The sequence below is a fragment of the Perca fluviatilis genome, chromosome 4 (assembly GCF_010015445.1).
Source record: "Perca fluviatilis chromosome 4, GENO_Pfluv_1.0, whole genome shotgun sequence".
NCBI classification, from domain to species: Eukaryota; Metazoa; Chordata; class Actinopteri; order Perciformes; family Percidae; genus Perca; species Perca fluviatilis.
The window spans coordinates 22,421,714-22,437,334 of record NC_053115.1 but is presented as its reverse complement, the minus strand read 5'-3'; the positions used below and the strand labels follow the sequence as shown (position 1 = coordinate 22,437,334).

Sequence of the window (15,621 nt, the reverse complement as noted above, 5' to 3'; positions counted from 1 at the left end):
GCTAAACCAGTGGCATAAAGGCTAGAAAGGCTGTGCCAGTTAAAATAGAAACGCTCCGTCCGGATAAGACCTTGGGGTGGGGGGATGGAGGGGGATGGCATTTTACTCATTTTGCTAACAAGTGGGATGCCCCCCACCGTATCCCCCCTCAAATTGCCTATTGCCTGGCTGGTTGACATGTGTCATTCTGTCGGATTTTTTTGTTTGTTTGACACTTACTGCCATTCTTCACATTGTTTTCTTCTTTCTTTAAAATCCTTTTTGTGACTTCTTTTCTCATTATAGATGTACTGGGTGGATACAATGGGACTATCTTCGCTTATGGGCAGACTTCCTCTGGAAAAACACACACCATGGAGGTACAGTATCACTAAATAATTCAAAAGGTAGCCCTCTTGCTGTGGCGCACACACATGAACACAGACATAGAGTATATCCTCCTCTGCTCTCCTCTAACAGTACATCTCCCTCCATCACTGCTATCGCTCACTGTATCCCTTTCCCAGCCTTCTGTGAGAACTAACCTCGTTTACAACTCCCTCTGGTAAACAACCCGGTTCCTTTTCAAGTCAAACGCCTTTCTGCTCTCCTTTCTTTTACTATTCTCTCCACTTAATACATCCCAGGGCCTGCATTTATCCTGCTCTTCACTCACATGTTCTTATCTCGTCTCTTTCTTCTTATAGGGGAACCTTCATGATCCCCAGGGAATGGGAATCATCCCCCGGATCGCAGAGGACATTTTCGAACATATATTTGCTATGGATGAGAACCTAGAATTCCACATAAAGGTTGGTGTGATTTGCCATATATGTCTGTTCATGTGTGGCATTTCTGCAGTTGTCACACAGGGATGTGCTCAATTTTACTCTATGACACAGAGGGAATTCAGCTGGGGCTTCTGATGTAATCCTCACATGGATGGGCTGAGTGGAAGCAGCCAAGCACCAATAAATCATGATATATAAATCTCAATAATCCTACATTTGTTGTGCTTTTTTCCCTTTCACACAACAGTCTTCTAATAGAGGATAATACCTTTTTGGTAGACCCATCAGAGGACAGATTACTGCAACATCATTTGCACAATGAGCATCCCTTACATCCTTTCTCTGTATCACTTCCTATTTCTGTCGCTCCACCTTTTTCCTAAAGATTACCTGCCACATGTTTTTTTGTTTTTCTGCAGGTCTCCTACTTTGAGATCTACATGGATAAAATACGGGACCTGCTGGATGGTGTGTTATTGCACTGAACACATGACTTTGAAACTGTGAAAACACAACATTTGTTAATACTGTACAGTTTTCTTTCAGTTCACAGTTGGACATTCAACCTTTTATAACCACACCTAGGTACATGAGGATAAATTGTAACGTTGTAATCAAGGGTGTAATTTCCTCTAGGGATGGGGGAGCATTTCACTTTTTAAAATCCTATTTTCCTCTTACTGTCTTGCTGCCAATGAAAAGATTGATGAAAAGAGTTCAGAAAAAAAATATTGCCATGCAGTAGCGAGTGCCTCACCAAGTAGGTTTAGTGCATTAACAATACTGAGTTTAGCATCTTAAGGTTTTTATTATGGAAAGCACAATATTTATTATTATATGTTGATCCCTTTTCTTTATACTTTTCTGCTTCAGACAATAAAGTGTTGTGGTTTTGCACATTATACACACAGAAGCGCCACAACATTGCAGTTCATAGTCTTATCACTGAGGTATAGCAAGTGTAAAATGATGGAGAGGCCCGAACAAGGAGCTGTAGGGAGCATCCTCGTGATTACACTTTTAATCGAGCCATAGACAGTGGAGAAATCCCCCATTTGTATGCAGGGGAGTTTGCAGCAGCTGAGGAACATTTAAAGCTATGAACAAAAAAAAGAGTCGACAACAAGCGAGATTAATCGAGGCAGCACAGGGAACAACACCCTGTGGAGGTATCTGCAAAGAGAAAAAGTGGCTGTAGGGTGATAAAACATGCAAACACGGATACAGTAGCCAAGGGAAAAAAACAGCCTCCACAATCCAGGGGAAATGTAATCATCATCGACAAGATAGGACGTTCAAATGTGAAATGACTAATGTAGGAATTTGGGCCAATAAAAGGCTTGGCCAAATTTGTAGCCTATTTTGCTGACATTAGACATGAAACACATCTGCTTGACCTCTCAACGACTTTGGCAAAAATGGTTCAGTGCCATTAAAAACATTGATAACAAGACATGTGTTTTCCCCCCACATCGCATTAGCAAGTTAAAGTAGAAATTAAAAACACGACATTCACATGCAGATGCTCATTTGCGCGCACACACACACACACACACACACACACACACACACACACACACACACACACACACACACACACACACACACACACACATACATACACTCTTGTGATGATCTCTTTCCCTCACACCCTAGTGACAAAAACCAACCTGTCAGTGCATGAAGACAAATACAGAGTTCCTTATGTGAAGGTGAGTCATCAGCAGTTTGACATGATTCTGTTTGACTTCTTTTTTATGTAGATGTAGTTTGTGATATGAGTGTATGTTTAATGAATCCATAGTTCAATATTTTGGGTAATATGCGTATTCGCTTTGAATTAGATGAGATGATTGACACCAATATATCCATATTTGTCTTTATATAAGGCTCTAGCCAGCCGGTGATTAGCTTAGCACCAACACTGGAAATAGCACGAAACAGCTAGCCTGGCTCTGTCAAAATCCATCTACCAGCACTTGTCAGCCTGCACTTGTTAAGGTAATTAATTAACTATATCTTAAATATATATTAACTATATACTTAATATCTTATTTGTTTAATCCACACACAAAAACAAAGTAAAAAATAACAACAGGGGGTTATATGAGCTGAGCTATTTCTTGGTGCGACTAGTAGCTTCCTCCGCTGGCTGCAACTGTTCGAGCCAAGACAGAGCCAGATTAGCTGTTTTCCCTTGTTTACAGTTTTTGTGCTAAGCTTTGGCTAACCGGCTGCTGAGGGGTGTCAATTTTCTCATCAAGCTAACATAACTCGAAAGCAAATATGCACATTTGCCAAAATGACGAACTTTTGCTTGAAGGTTTAAGGATAATGATTTGAAGTAAAACAAATGGCAAACTTTTGTCATCTTTGTATGATTTTGTGTCTGTATTTGTGCAGACATAAACATATTTGTGCAACTTAAAATGACTTTGCATATGGGAGCGTTCATAGTCAGTTTGTTGGTGCATGTGCTGTATATATAGATGGTTTATTTCTTCACAGCACAAATTAATGTTTGCACGTGTATTTCTTTCACTAAGGGCTGCACGGAGCGCTTTGTCACGAGTCCTGAGGAAGTGATGGATGTGATAGATGAAGGGAAGGCCAACCGTCATGTTGCTGTCACCAGTGAGTCACGATGTTGATCTTCGTTATGTCCTGACACTCACTCTGTCAGACGTTTCATGTCAGATTTTTTCCCCCACAGTTAACAATTCCAAGGTGCATAGGTGAGGAATGCATGATGAGGTGCAAAATAAATATCTAGCTCAACAACTCCGTCTATGGGAAATAATGAATTGAATGACGTTATATATAAGCAGTCTGAATTACTGTCTCTCCTCTCGTCTCCTCTCTTTATTCTTCAGACATGAATGAGCACAGTTCCCGCAGTCACAGCATCTTCCTGATCAACATCAAACAAGAAAACGTGGAGACAGAGCAGAAGCTGTGTGGGAAACTGTACCTGGTCGACCTAGCTGGGAGTGAGAAGGTAGGACGAATGGGAATTTACTCTAAAAACTTTAAAAGTAGACCTATAAACTGTCAACATTCACTGTCAGCAGGGTTTTGTAACCCAGGGACCAGATGCTTTTTCTCACAAAAGGTGTTTTCAGACATCAAAGAAGCAGATAAACAATGCATTAAAGCTCTGAACTTCACTCTCAAAGCATTTTAAAGGACTTACTTTATGGCACTGCACTGAGTTTTCATTAAATTCAACATTATAAAGAATATGTCTAAGAGGGATCGGTTTAGTCTGTCGCTGATGCAATATCAGCGTTAGTGTTTGCTCATTTGGAGAAATCCAATCGGTTCGGCTGATGGTAATCACTATACAGAGACATACAGATATCTGCATATGAATGCAGAATCTTTAGGCAAGACTAGAATTTGGTATCGGATGCAATCTGTTTGTACTCAGAGTATTATTGACCAATCATGTTTGAGCAGGCCTTGGTTGCATGGAGGTCTCCATGTGGAGAGCAAAAGAGGCGGAACGCATTGGCTGTAATGCAATCTCGGAACCCATCGGCTATCGCTTGAATACGATGTAGCTTTTTGTTAGCTTTTTTATATTTATCTGCATTTATATATGGTTTATAGAGATTAGCCAAAATGTCGGCCATTGCCAGTTCAGATATATAGGTCAGGATAGCCACACACAACTAATTGTCCCCTTGTTTCATGGAGACAGCTCGCATCATCGCACCACCTATAAAACTATTTATTTCCAGGATACCTGCATCTATAAAAGCAGACACAAAATACATTAGAAAGGGGGTTGAACATGACCTTTGGCTTCTGGCTGCAGTCTGGTGTTAATGGTATTGATGCAAAATATAGAATAATGTGCGCTTAAGAGTAGTAGATGGCCATACAGTCTGGATAGATGCTGATGGCAGTGTTTGTTGCTAATAATGCTGATGCTGCATCTGTAAGTTGTCTTGGTCATCCCTGGGGAACAAAGGAGGAATCAGTTCTGCTCCAACAACTTCTTATGAATGTTCTACAGAAGGCTTTGATAGGACAACTTGCTCTCCTCTATAATTAAGCTCCTCATTATCTTGCTGTAAATAATTGCATCCCATGACAATTATGAGACAATATGGTGTGACTTTCCTATTAAAGGATGTCTGGCATAACCTTCTGAAACCTTCATACAATGCATACATGTCTTATTTTACAGGTCTGTAATTTACTTCATTCCTTCTCTTTCCCAGAAAGAAATATGTAATTTTTGGTACTCATTATCCGGAAAATACAGAAAACTTAAGACATTTATTTGAGTTTACTTGGTTGTGTTGAGTTTATATGAAATTTCACATTTTACTTCACCAGATATGTTGAATTATACAAATGTCACAGGTTTTATTTCATGTGATTGCCGCAGTAGTCACGCGGTATTGTCATGGCGTCAGTTAAGGGGGTGAAAGCTTTTTTTTACAGTAGGAGCTCCAGTAGCTGTAAGCTTGCCTGTAAACAAGTTTCACATTTCTGCATGCTAAACTGACTTGCTGTGCACTGATTTAAAGACTATCTTGGTTAAACTGGCAATTCATTATTACTGATCATTTGTAAGTCAAACAACTGAACACTTGTCTAGTACCAAATTACATAGTTATGAATTTTCTTATAAATTTACAGTTACAGATCATTTGGTTTGTAAGGAATTAAACAAAACTACAGGTTAAAGTTACTATATGTAACTAATTCATGTTACTGAAACTTTGTAATTTGATCATAAATGACCTGTGACAGTTAACTGATTAACAGTTAAAAGAACACTATTTTTATATAGTTTTTATTAATGCCTTTGCCCGGGTCCGATTTTTCCCGCAAAGTCACAAAATTATTTTCGGCAGGTTAGAACGGCTCTACAGTAACACATTCTGACGGGTCACAGATTTCTTTGTAACACTGTAAAAGCCTATGCAGCCAGGTAAAAGGTAGAAGGAGATATCTTTAAATAGGCCTAATTGTGTTCTGATTTTATTTTAGAAGTTATCTGCTGTAGTTATGGCTGATATTGGGGCAGGGCCATCACAAGAAAAAATGAAATTAAACAAAGAACAACTAAAAGCTAAAAGGGAAAGACAGACGATAGGCGAAACCCTTCCATTTAGCGCAGGTTTAGCTCACGATACATCCAGTGTAGGCTATGTTACCGTATGCGACACTTGAAATGCAACGATGCATCTGTAACTTATTCTCTTAGTGTAAATGAATGATTTTCTGTCAGAGCAAAACATTCATCGCTACTATATGACCTCCCGGTAGCGCTAACTCAGTAATACAGCACCGTAAAGAAAAGACCTTTACGACAGCAGGTGTGGTAAAAACTACCGCTAGAATCAACACAAACTGAAAGTTAGAAATAGCTACTTTAAATAAAGCATTACAGGAAAACAAACTTCCCCACTGACATTTTTATGCTGACAATGTACTTTAAGAACTTATTCCTCCTATGTGTGTATCTGTGTCAGGTCAGTAAGACAGGTGCAGAGGGATCAGTGCTGGATGAGGCCAAGAACATCAACAAGTCTCTGTCGGCCCTGGGGAACGTCATCTCAGCCTTGGCTGAGGGAACGGTACGGTGGAGAAATTCTCCACAGTCTTTCTTATTAATCAGGCTTCTAGAGTATTGTAGCTGCCTCAGGCTTGTCTTAATAATTGTTTGTTTTTGAAAAACAAAATCGAGTCTAGGTTGCAGCAAAACATTAGTTGAGCATTTTCGATTAGAACAACCTAAATGTCTTTAATGTCTTCAGCTAGTTTAGTATCAAGTTACATCAACAGTCAACTCAAAGCCAAATCACATAGTAAAATTAATCAGCCCAGTGTCCCTTTACCCCAGCCCTACATTTAAGGGGTTTTGCAGAATCCTCCCATATAGACATTCTTGTCATGCGGTTGGATTGGATGAAAGCTGCAGTGACATGTTAGCTAGATTTCTGTCCCCCTCTTCCATAATCCAACGCCTACAGCTGGTAACTTATTTCCGTATTTCACCAAACTCAACCAGCAAATCGACCCATGCATTCTGCCCACTCTATAGTCCTTCCAAGCTCCATCATCGTAATTAAAATATTCACCATCTCTTATATAAATTGGAAGGCTTAGGGAATGTAATGGAAAGTCTCACAGACTGGAAATGCCTCACAAATCTTTCATTTATCTACCGGCATTGAGCAAGGACACAGTCTTTTTGACGGCGCTCCAGAGGTGTGAAAGGTAATACTGTGAATGACGCAGCAGACGGAGAGAAACCTCTTCTTTCTTTGTTCTGTGCTAATGCTTACAGCACATCTTTTTCAGTTTTAAAGATGAAAGGCATGTGCATGGGGGTACAGCAATTCAGAATGCCCTCAACTGTCTTTTTGTCTTCTTTTATCTGTCTTTTTTTTATGCCTTTCTTCCTTCCTCTCTTTATATCTTTGTAGAAATCTCACGTGCCGTACCGTGACAGCAAAATGACTCGCATCTTACAGGACTCGCTGGGCGGGAACTGTCGCACCACCATGTTCATCTGTTGCTCTCCCTCCAGCTACAATGATACAGAGACCAAATCCACTTTGATGTTTGGCCAACGGTAACATGCTTCCATGGGCTGCTGCACTGTGCACCTCTGTCTCGCTCAGCTGCAGCTGCAGCTGTTGGGAAGTTTTTCTGCTGAAATGTGTTCAACTCAGATATGCTGTTCACATATTATTGCCTCCAACTTTGCTTTTGACAACCCACACCTTGTTTTGGAGGCAGGTTTTGTTTGTAGTTTCCGATCGTGCTGGGATTGCTTAAACAGCTCTTTTTTTATTTTAAGGGTAAGCTGCACTCATAGAAGCAGAGATTTGGTTTGCCGCTCCTATTGCTCATGTGAACTAAAGAAACTCACAGATAGAAAGATCCTGAACAAGTTTCCTTAGCCATCTCCAGCCTTTTTCCTCTACCAATAAATTCCTTGAATAGTGACGGACACAAGATTTTTGGTTGAAATAAATAATGCATGACAAAATCCAAAGCAGATATTTGAATTTTACTCAACAGAAGATGTGGTCTCTTATCTCCCTCTGTCAGCCAGATTAGCTGTTTAACACCATGATTAATCTCTTTCTTAAAATCAATATGCCATCAAAAATAGTATGACATGATATTAAACAAATATTTGTCACACTTTATTTGGATATTTCAGTGTTATCAACATATCAAGGGACGATATTGTTTCAGAAAAAGAAAGGTTTTTGTGAAATGTGCAGGTCTATGGTCAGACTGTGAATTTGGGTACATAGTGCATAGATGCAAAGCATAAATTAGCCAACAAGTTTATTGTCACCTGATGTTTGATTCATCATTTCACTACCCAAATAAAGTGTTTATTAAATGAGACAACTTTAGATAGGGCTGTGTGTTGCCCTAATATCAGGGAATAAATGAATAACAACAGTGTTTTCTTACTGAAGTGTGAAATTAAGTGATAGCCACTGTTGTGAAATCTACAGCCGTAGCTGAGTGCTGTGGCAGTATCATGAATGTTTTAACTCTGTGACGCCACTCATTTGCGTCATGATTAAGCAATAATTAATAGTCACATACAGTACTCTATCCTCTTATGAAATGTATGATTGCTATATGACTATGTTTTAAGAGGTCTGAAGGGTTTTTACATTTTGAATTCTTGCCTCCCTCTCCCTGCATGCACCATAAAACACAGTTGGCAGAAAGCCAATTTGCATACCAATTAATGAGATGCTATTCCATTTCCATTGAGCAGCCAGGGCTGAAATACCCTTGTTGACAGTTCTTCTGTTCTCTGCTGTTCTCTCACACTTTCTTTTTTCCCTCTTTTCCTCTCACCCTTCTACCCTCACACTGTTTCATTCTCTTCTTTTCTTCTTCTGCTCTTTTTCTGTTTGTCCCTGCATCCCTTCAATTAGAGCCAAGACCATAAGAAATACTGTGTCAGTGAACCTGGAGCTCACAGCAGAGCAGTGGAAGAAGAAGTACGAAAAGGAAAAGGAGAAGAACAGGTCATTGAAGGAGACTGTTCAAAGACTGGAGGCTGAGCTGAACCGCTGGAGGAATGGTACAACTCACACTGATATCACACTGGCAGCTCACAAAAACATTGAATATCTAAGTCTTCTTCCAGGGAAGAACTGTGCAAATTGTTTCCCAGGCATATTGACATTATCAGTAATAAGAAGTTTATATTTTTAGCCACACCAGCTGGTTGGCCGGCCCACCACTTTGGTCCAGACTGAAATATCTCAACCACCATTAGCCATGACATTTTGTACGTTCATGGTTCCCAGAGGATGAATCCTATTGACTTTGGTGATCCTCTGACTTTTCGTCTAGCACAACCTTCAGGTTGACATTTGAGATTTTAAGTGAATTGTGTGGGTGGGTTGGCATGAAATTTGGTACACACATTCATAATCCCCTCAGGATGAATACCTGATTTCATCTTTTTATTTTTGTCCAATACTTTGGTTTGTGACCGAATACCTGCAATACTAAAAATAGTGTAAATTATTCCTGTCATCCTCAGCTGTAGTTTGTGCTTATTGCTAATTAGCAAATATTAGCATGCTTACAGAAGGAAACTAAGAAGGGTGAACGTGCTAAACGTTATACCAAGCAAGCATCAGCATGTTACCTGAACATGTTAGCATGATAATGTTAGCTTTTAGCTCAAAGCACAGCTGGGCAGCCTTACAGAGCTGTAAGCGTGGCTGTAGACTCATAGTCTTGTTAAAGCTATAGTGGGTAGTTTCCCCCATGAGGAATTCTAAGTAATGACAACAACACTGTTGGCGCATCCACATGACACAAGCCTTCAGTGATCATGCACCACCTCCACCACGACATGGAGGATTAAAAAAAGCATGATGGACTTTTCAGAAGAGGTAATTATCTTGTAATTTTTATGTACTCTTCGTCTCCAAAGCTGTATGCTGCTGTTGTCTTTTCTCAGCGGTAAAATAAAATGCATCACTCCAGCTTCTGCACCTTAATGTCACCAAACTACACCATTTTCTAAACATAGCCATACTGAGACATACAGACAGAGTTTTATTGAGCTCATAGGCTTAATTTGCTTTGTAGCAACTCATTTGGCAATGGCTTTAATGTTATGGACGTTAGTTGCGCACTGTAGCTTTAAATTACTGTAATAAATACAAAAAAATTTAATTTCATCCCAGTTTTAAGAAAATGATTGTTAACCAGGACCCTAGGTCATTGTCTTTTAAAGGTTTGGTGAAAAAGATCAGCTTCCTACTATATAGTAAAAGATTAGAAGTGTGGCATTTGCAGGTAAGAAGCATGTTCTGCTGGAGAGAATAGAGCCTCTACATTGTCGCCTACTGTAGAAAATCTCTACAGTACATCTCCTTGTTCCATTCCCTTTTCATGCATGGAAGAGCACTTACTAACAGGAATGAAAATGTTACCAGCCTGCTAGCCTGCAGACATTATTTTTCAGTCCACGTAAGTGCAGATTTAACCTCATTTGATATCATCTGAATACATGCCAGTGGAGATACGGGAGGAGAGCAGCCAAACAGACTAGCTGGACTTGTGCCCAAAACACTTAAAAATCCCTTTTCTGGCTACTTCTGTTGCATATTATTAAGACTTTTACACTTTCTGTAATTGGATTCCCCTCTCATTGTGCTGAAGGCCCTCTATTAGGTTTATGTTTTATGAATCTTTATGTATTAGTATTCCCCTCTGCAACAAGGGCTAAACCAGGGACGGACTGGGGCTAAAAGACAGCCCTGGACTTTCTCCCAAATAGGCCCATCATCCAGCCATTCACCCCTAGCCGTGTGCGACAGACACTAGCAGGGATGTCCTGATATTATGCCACAATACTGTAGTCTAACAGACAAGGTATTCACAGCAAGTAACATCTCAAAACCAATGATGATAATTGGGATTGCGTTAAAACCAATGATGATAATTGGGATTGCGTTTATTAATAAAGCCTCAGCCTTCAAATAAAAACAAAAAATGTACAATGCCATTACATCTGCATTGACAATACAATACAAATAATGAAATGTCACTGGTTACAGAAACCCCAAATTACTCAACCTTGTAATTATAAAACATCTAATCTAAAAACAGGTTTTTAGGCTTTTGCTGAGGGTAGTAAGCAAAAAATTGTTCCAGGCTGTGACTATCTGCCTTGGGCCGTTTGAAATATTGTGATGTAGAGCATCCTGGGACATCCTGGCACTTCCCTGCACTCTCCCTGTCATCTTTTGTGCTGCAACTATCTTCAACCTGAATAAACAAATGATTTTAAAGATAGGTTATTAGCTATTATTGATGATATGTTTTGCTTTGTGTTAGCATTGAATAACCTATTTAATATTTTGTCAATGTCATATTACACTTTTGATTCATATTAAGGCTGTTAAATGATGAAAATGACTAGGCCCTATCAATTTTGTCTGTGAAGCGTTCACAACCAACCACCAGGTCTTTGCCAGTTCCACAATAGTAAACGCAAATATGAAAGACAAGGAAAAACTGCACTCTGATGGAAGACAGACAGAAAGTGCAAGCTAGGATTTTTTGGTTAAACTTTTGGTTAAATTTGGTGTTTTATTTAACCCCCTTCCCTGTTTGTTAGCACATTTAGAGTGGTACCAATGCATGCCTGATTTTTTCCCGTTTAATTCAATACCATAGTCTTCATCCTAGCAGCGACTGTGAGCTCACTACAACCTCTCATATACAACCAAGTGAAATCGCGGTCAACCCGTGATTCATTTCTAACGTGTTTAATGTTTCAAATTAACCTAACAGAAATTATGAAAAACACTAAATGGCACGATAATTTTCATAATCATGAAGCACACCCATGTTGATAGCTGACTATGCAATTCGCTAAGATAGGGATAAAGGCAGCCTATTATAATGTGTCCTGCTCCTGGCACTTACCAGTAGCTTTTGCTGATGTGAAATTAACTCTGCTGTCTCTCCCTCATCATGACCAGTCACGTAGGCCTACTCTTCTTCCTCAGCTTTCTTTTAAACTTAGCATATGAGTGATCGTATTAGCGCCCCTTGCTGTTGGCTGTTAATATCGCTTTATTAGACTTTTTTTGTGCCGACGGCCGTCGGTTGGACAGCTGTTCTGGACTTTTCCCGAACGCACAGATTGTCAGTCCGTCCCTGGGCTAATCACTTCTACAGAGAAGTCGTAACTTATGCCTGTATTCTTCCATGTCAGCACACACAAACACACACCTGTGTCAGTGCACATGCAAAAACACAAGCACTAAAGCACTAAACCTACACACCTTCACTCTTAGTTACACACACACACACACACACACACACACACACACACACACACACACACACACACACACACACACACACACACACACACACACACACACACACACACACACACACACACACACACACACACACTTCTAGGCATCCTCTTCTGCTGGGCTGTAGGTCAATTCAAATGTCAGTGCACTCAATCGTAGTGATCGGTTGGTATTCGAGCTGTGTAATGAATCCAGTCATTTGAATGGATCCTGATGTTTTTCTTAGAGAGCCTTCCCTCTGTGCTTGACCTGAAATTAATCAATACTGTAACACATCTTTATTGAACACCGTCAGTATCAGTGAAAATTATTCTTTTTACTGCTTCATCCCTCTCAGTTACTCTCCTTCACACACACACGCACAAACACACACACACACACACACACACACACACACACACACACACACACACACACACACACACACACACACACACACACGCACACACACACCTCCCTCCACTCTTCCTGTTTCTTTCTCACAATTTAGTATTTTTAATTTACTAATGGATCATTTTGACAACATTGTTGCCCCCACCCTCCCCCCTTGTTGCTCCCCATATTGTTGCCAACCTCAGGTCAGAAACTCTCTAAGACGAATGCTGTTGACCTCCAGCAGCAGTCTCATACCGTAAATTCCATCTCCTGCCTCTACAGTCTAGAACGGAGATCTCCTATTAGTTAATCATGTGTTTTCAGGATTATGTTGCATCGACTAATGGACTTTTGTTGACTGATGGAGTTGGCGGGTTAGCTGATGGATTGATAGGATAGGACAGTATTTATTTTTAAACAAATTAGGTTTTACAACCTGAAAATTCATCAACATTCTGCTGAATAGTAAGAATATGCAGAACAGAAGAAATAGGGTTGGAAACGTAACAAAGTAAATCATTTGCATTTAATTAGACCTTATTCTCAGTGCCTTTTTGAATAATTTGGTATGGGGAATGTCGTAAGTATATGCCTAGCAGCTCAATAGCTATCACAAATAAAAGAGGGGAGAGTGGGCAGCGTCTCGTACCTCGTTGGAGCTGAAAATAAGGAGAGTGAATGTTGTTGGAGCAGATGGAGGCTGCAGGTGATGAGTACAGCATCTTCACCCATGACAAAAATTCAGGTGAAAGGCGAAATCTTTGCATAGTGACAAAGAGGTATTTCCAGTCAACCTGGTCAAATGCTTTCTCAGCATTAAAAGAGACAATTATTTCTTAAGTTTCAGGTGGGGAGGGTGTATAAATGATATTAAATAGCCATTGCAGATTATGAAAAGAGTTACGCCCCTGAATAAAACCAGTTTGATCAGCTGAGGAAATTAATTGAAGGCAGGACTGTCTCCAGCTGAAGAGCAAGAGCCTTGGCTAGGATTTTGAAATCTACATCTAGAAGCAACATAGGTATGTAAGATTCACAGTAGGTTGGTTGGATCTTTATCTTCTTTGGCTAACAGGGACATTGAGGCTTGGTTAGTGTTGTGGGAAGAGAGCCATGGTCAAAGGATTCAGTAAACATGACTAGAAGTAGAGGTGATAGTAATGTGGAAAACGTCTTAACAATTTCAACGGGAAATCCATGAGGACATTGGGTTTTCCCACTCTGCATAGCTATGATTGAGTTGGTCCCCAACTGATACTTATTCTGTTAATTAAGAAGGTGTCAATCAGGGATTGGTGAAGGAGCAAAGCATCACTGTGCCTAAGTGGACTTGCTAATTTGTCATTTGGCATGAATATAGTAAAATGTAGAAAAAACAATCATAAATGTCTTTGTGGTTGGTTTAAATACTTTCAGGGTAGATTTAATTTGGGTTATCTGACATATCAGTCGAGAAGAGATGGATTGTCGAGCTTGAGATGCTAAAAGCTTGCTAGCTTTCTCTCCATGTTTTTAATAGCAATCATTCTTCCTTTATTGTCGATAGTAGATTGTCTTCAGTTTGAAGACGTAGCCTTTCCTTATACATATCAGGGCTAGTTGACAGAGCATACTGTTCACCGAGCCTCAGGATAGCCTGTGACAGCTCTTTGAGTTTAGAAACCTCCTGTTTCTTGACGTTAGACAAGTAGGAGATAATCTGGCCTTGAATAGCTTCCCATAGGGTTGATCTACAGGTTAGGCAGATGTTTTTTATTGATTCAACTAGACAAGAAGACCTTGTCAGTGAAAGTTGTCAGCTGGGTTTATTGTCTTAACTATGGATTACTTTGACCTAAAGGGGCAAACCACTAAATTTCCCAATTGATCCTTTTCTTTCCAGCTACATTATACCAGTCAAGTCAGAGCTGTGAATTACTGGAGTCACACAAAAACCAGTCAGCATAAATCCTCTTGATGCTGCCCGAGGAAGAGCATTACAATTATAATGCCTTCAAATCCAAAATAGCTGTCAGTCCAAGTATTTTTCTTTGTTTTCCATGGCATTAAGTGCCTGCAGTTGTGCACAATTAGCATGTTGAATTTTCTCACTTTCCTGCATTCAGCAGCTCCACTACTTTTTCTTTGTGAACGACTGGGAGAATCTGAGCCACAGCCAGACACAAGACAACTGATATAAGGGTCTGGTATTTTGTACTGCTGTTGAGTCCGTAGAAAAGTAAGCTCATTTGTGGCACAGACATACAGTACCTTAAACCCGAGATTTAAATGTCTTCAGGAGTAAGGAAAGGAAAATATGCTAAAGATTAGCTCCCACACATTTTTTTGCATTAATCCATAGTAGAGGATTTGCACATTTACAAAAAAAATCCAATATTTTGTCTTACATCTTTAGGTGAGGATGTTGTTGCGTTTGAACATGTGAGCCTTGGATCAGAGGACATCCCCCTGGGGCCTCCCGAATCTGAGGAGCCGCTACTCGACATCTGCAGCCCCTGCAGCCCTTGCTCAGTTGCTTCCTCCATTGTGGTTCACATCTCTGAGGAGGAACGGCAGAAGTATGAGGAGGAGATCCGCAAGCTTTACAAACAGCTGGATGATAAGGTGTTGAACAAATGCCGCATCAGGACCATTTGTGTGCAAGAATGTAGATCTGTGTACACACAATGAATTAGATTGTTGTAATGATATGCAGTATTCACACATTAACACAAAAGGCATATAATATTCATATGAATGAGTTCAGGATCCGACATAGTAGTGACTAATGTAGCAACTCTTAGGAAAAGATGTCATTGGGGAAATGGTAATGTTCTACATTGAGAGGCATTAAAGCTTTAATTTATTTTACACATCATATGTGCTCATGTATGCTGTTCTCCACGGTGCTATAGTGTGTAATCTTATTGCTTTTATTAAAGGTCCCATGGCATGAAAATCTGACTTTATGAGGTTTTTTTTAACATTAATATGAGTTCCCCCAGCCTGCCTATGGTCCCCCAGTGGCTAGAAATGGCGATAGGTGTAAACCGAGCCCTTGGTATCCTGCTCTGCCTATGAGAAAATGAAAGCTTAGATGGGCCGATCTGGAATCTGCTCCTTATGAGGTCATAAGG

General features: G+C 40.0%; 1 protein-coding gene across 4 annotated transcripts in view; it reads left to right on the top strand.

Annotated features, from left to right (window-relative positions):
• kif5ab (kinesin family member 5A, b) overlaps nt 1-15,621 on the top strand; it is a 68,127-nt gene that overhangs the window by 22,785 nt on the left and 29,721 nt on the right. For all 4 annotated transcript variants that reach the window (XM_039798852.1, XM_039798854.1, XM_039798853.1 and 1 more), the window contains exons 3-12: nt 286-359; nt 687-791; nt 1,190-1,238; nt 2,427-2,482; nt 3,317-3,404; nt 3,644-3,768; nt 6,263-6,367; nt 7,220-7,368; nt 8,708-8,856; nt 14,901-15,109. In XM_039798852.1, the coding sequence (XP_039654786.1) occupies nt 286-359; nt 687-791; nt 1,190-1,238; nt 2,427-2,482; nt 3,317-3,404; nt 3,644-3,768; nt 6,263-6,367; nt 7,220-7,368; nt 8,708-8,856; nt 14,901-15,109 (1,109 nt within the window). The remainder of the gene's footprint in view (nt 1-285; nt 360-686; nt 792-1,189; nt 1,239-2,426; nt 2,483-3,316; nt 3,405-3,643; nt 3,769-6,262; nt 6,368-7,219; nt 7,369-8,707; nt 8,857-14,900; nt 15,110-15,621) is intronic.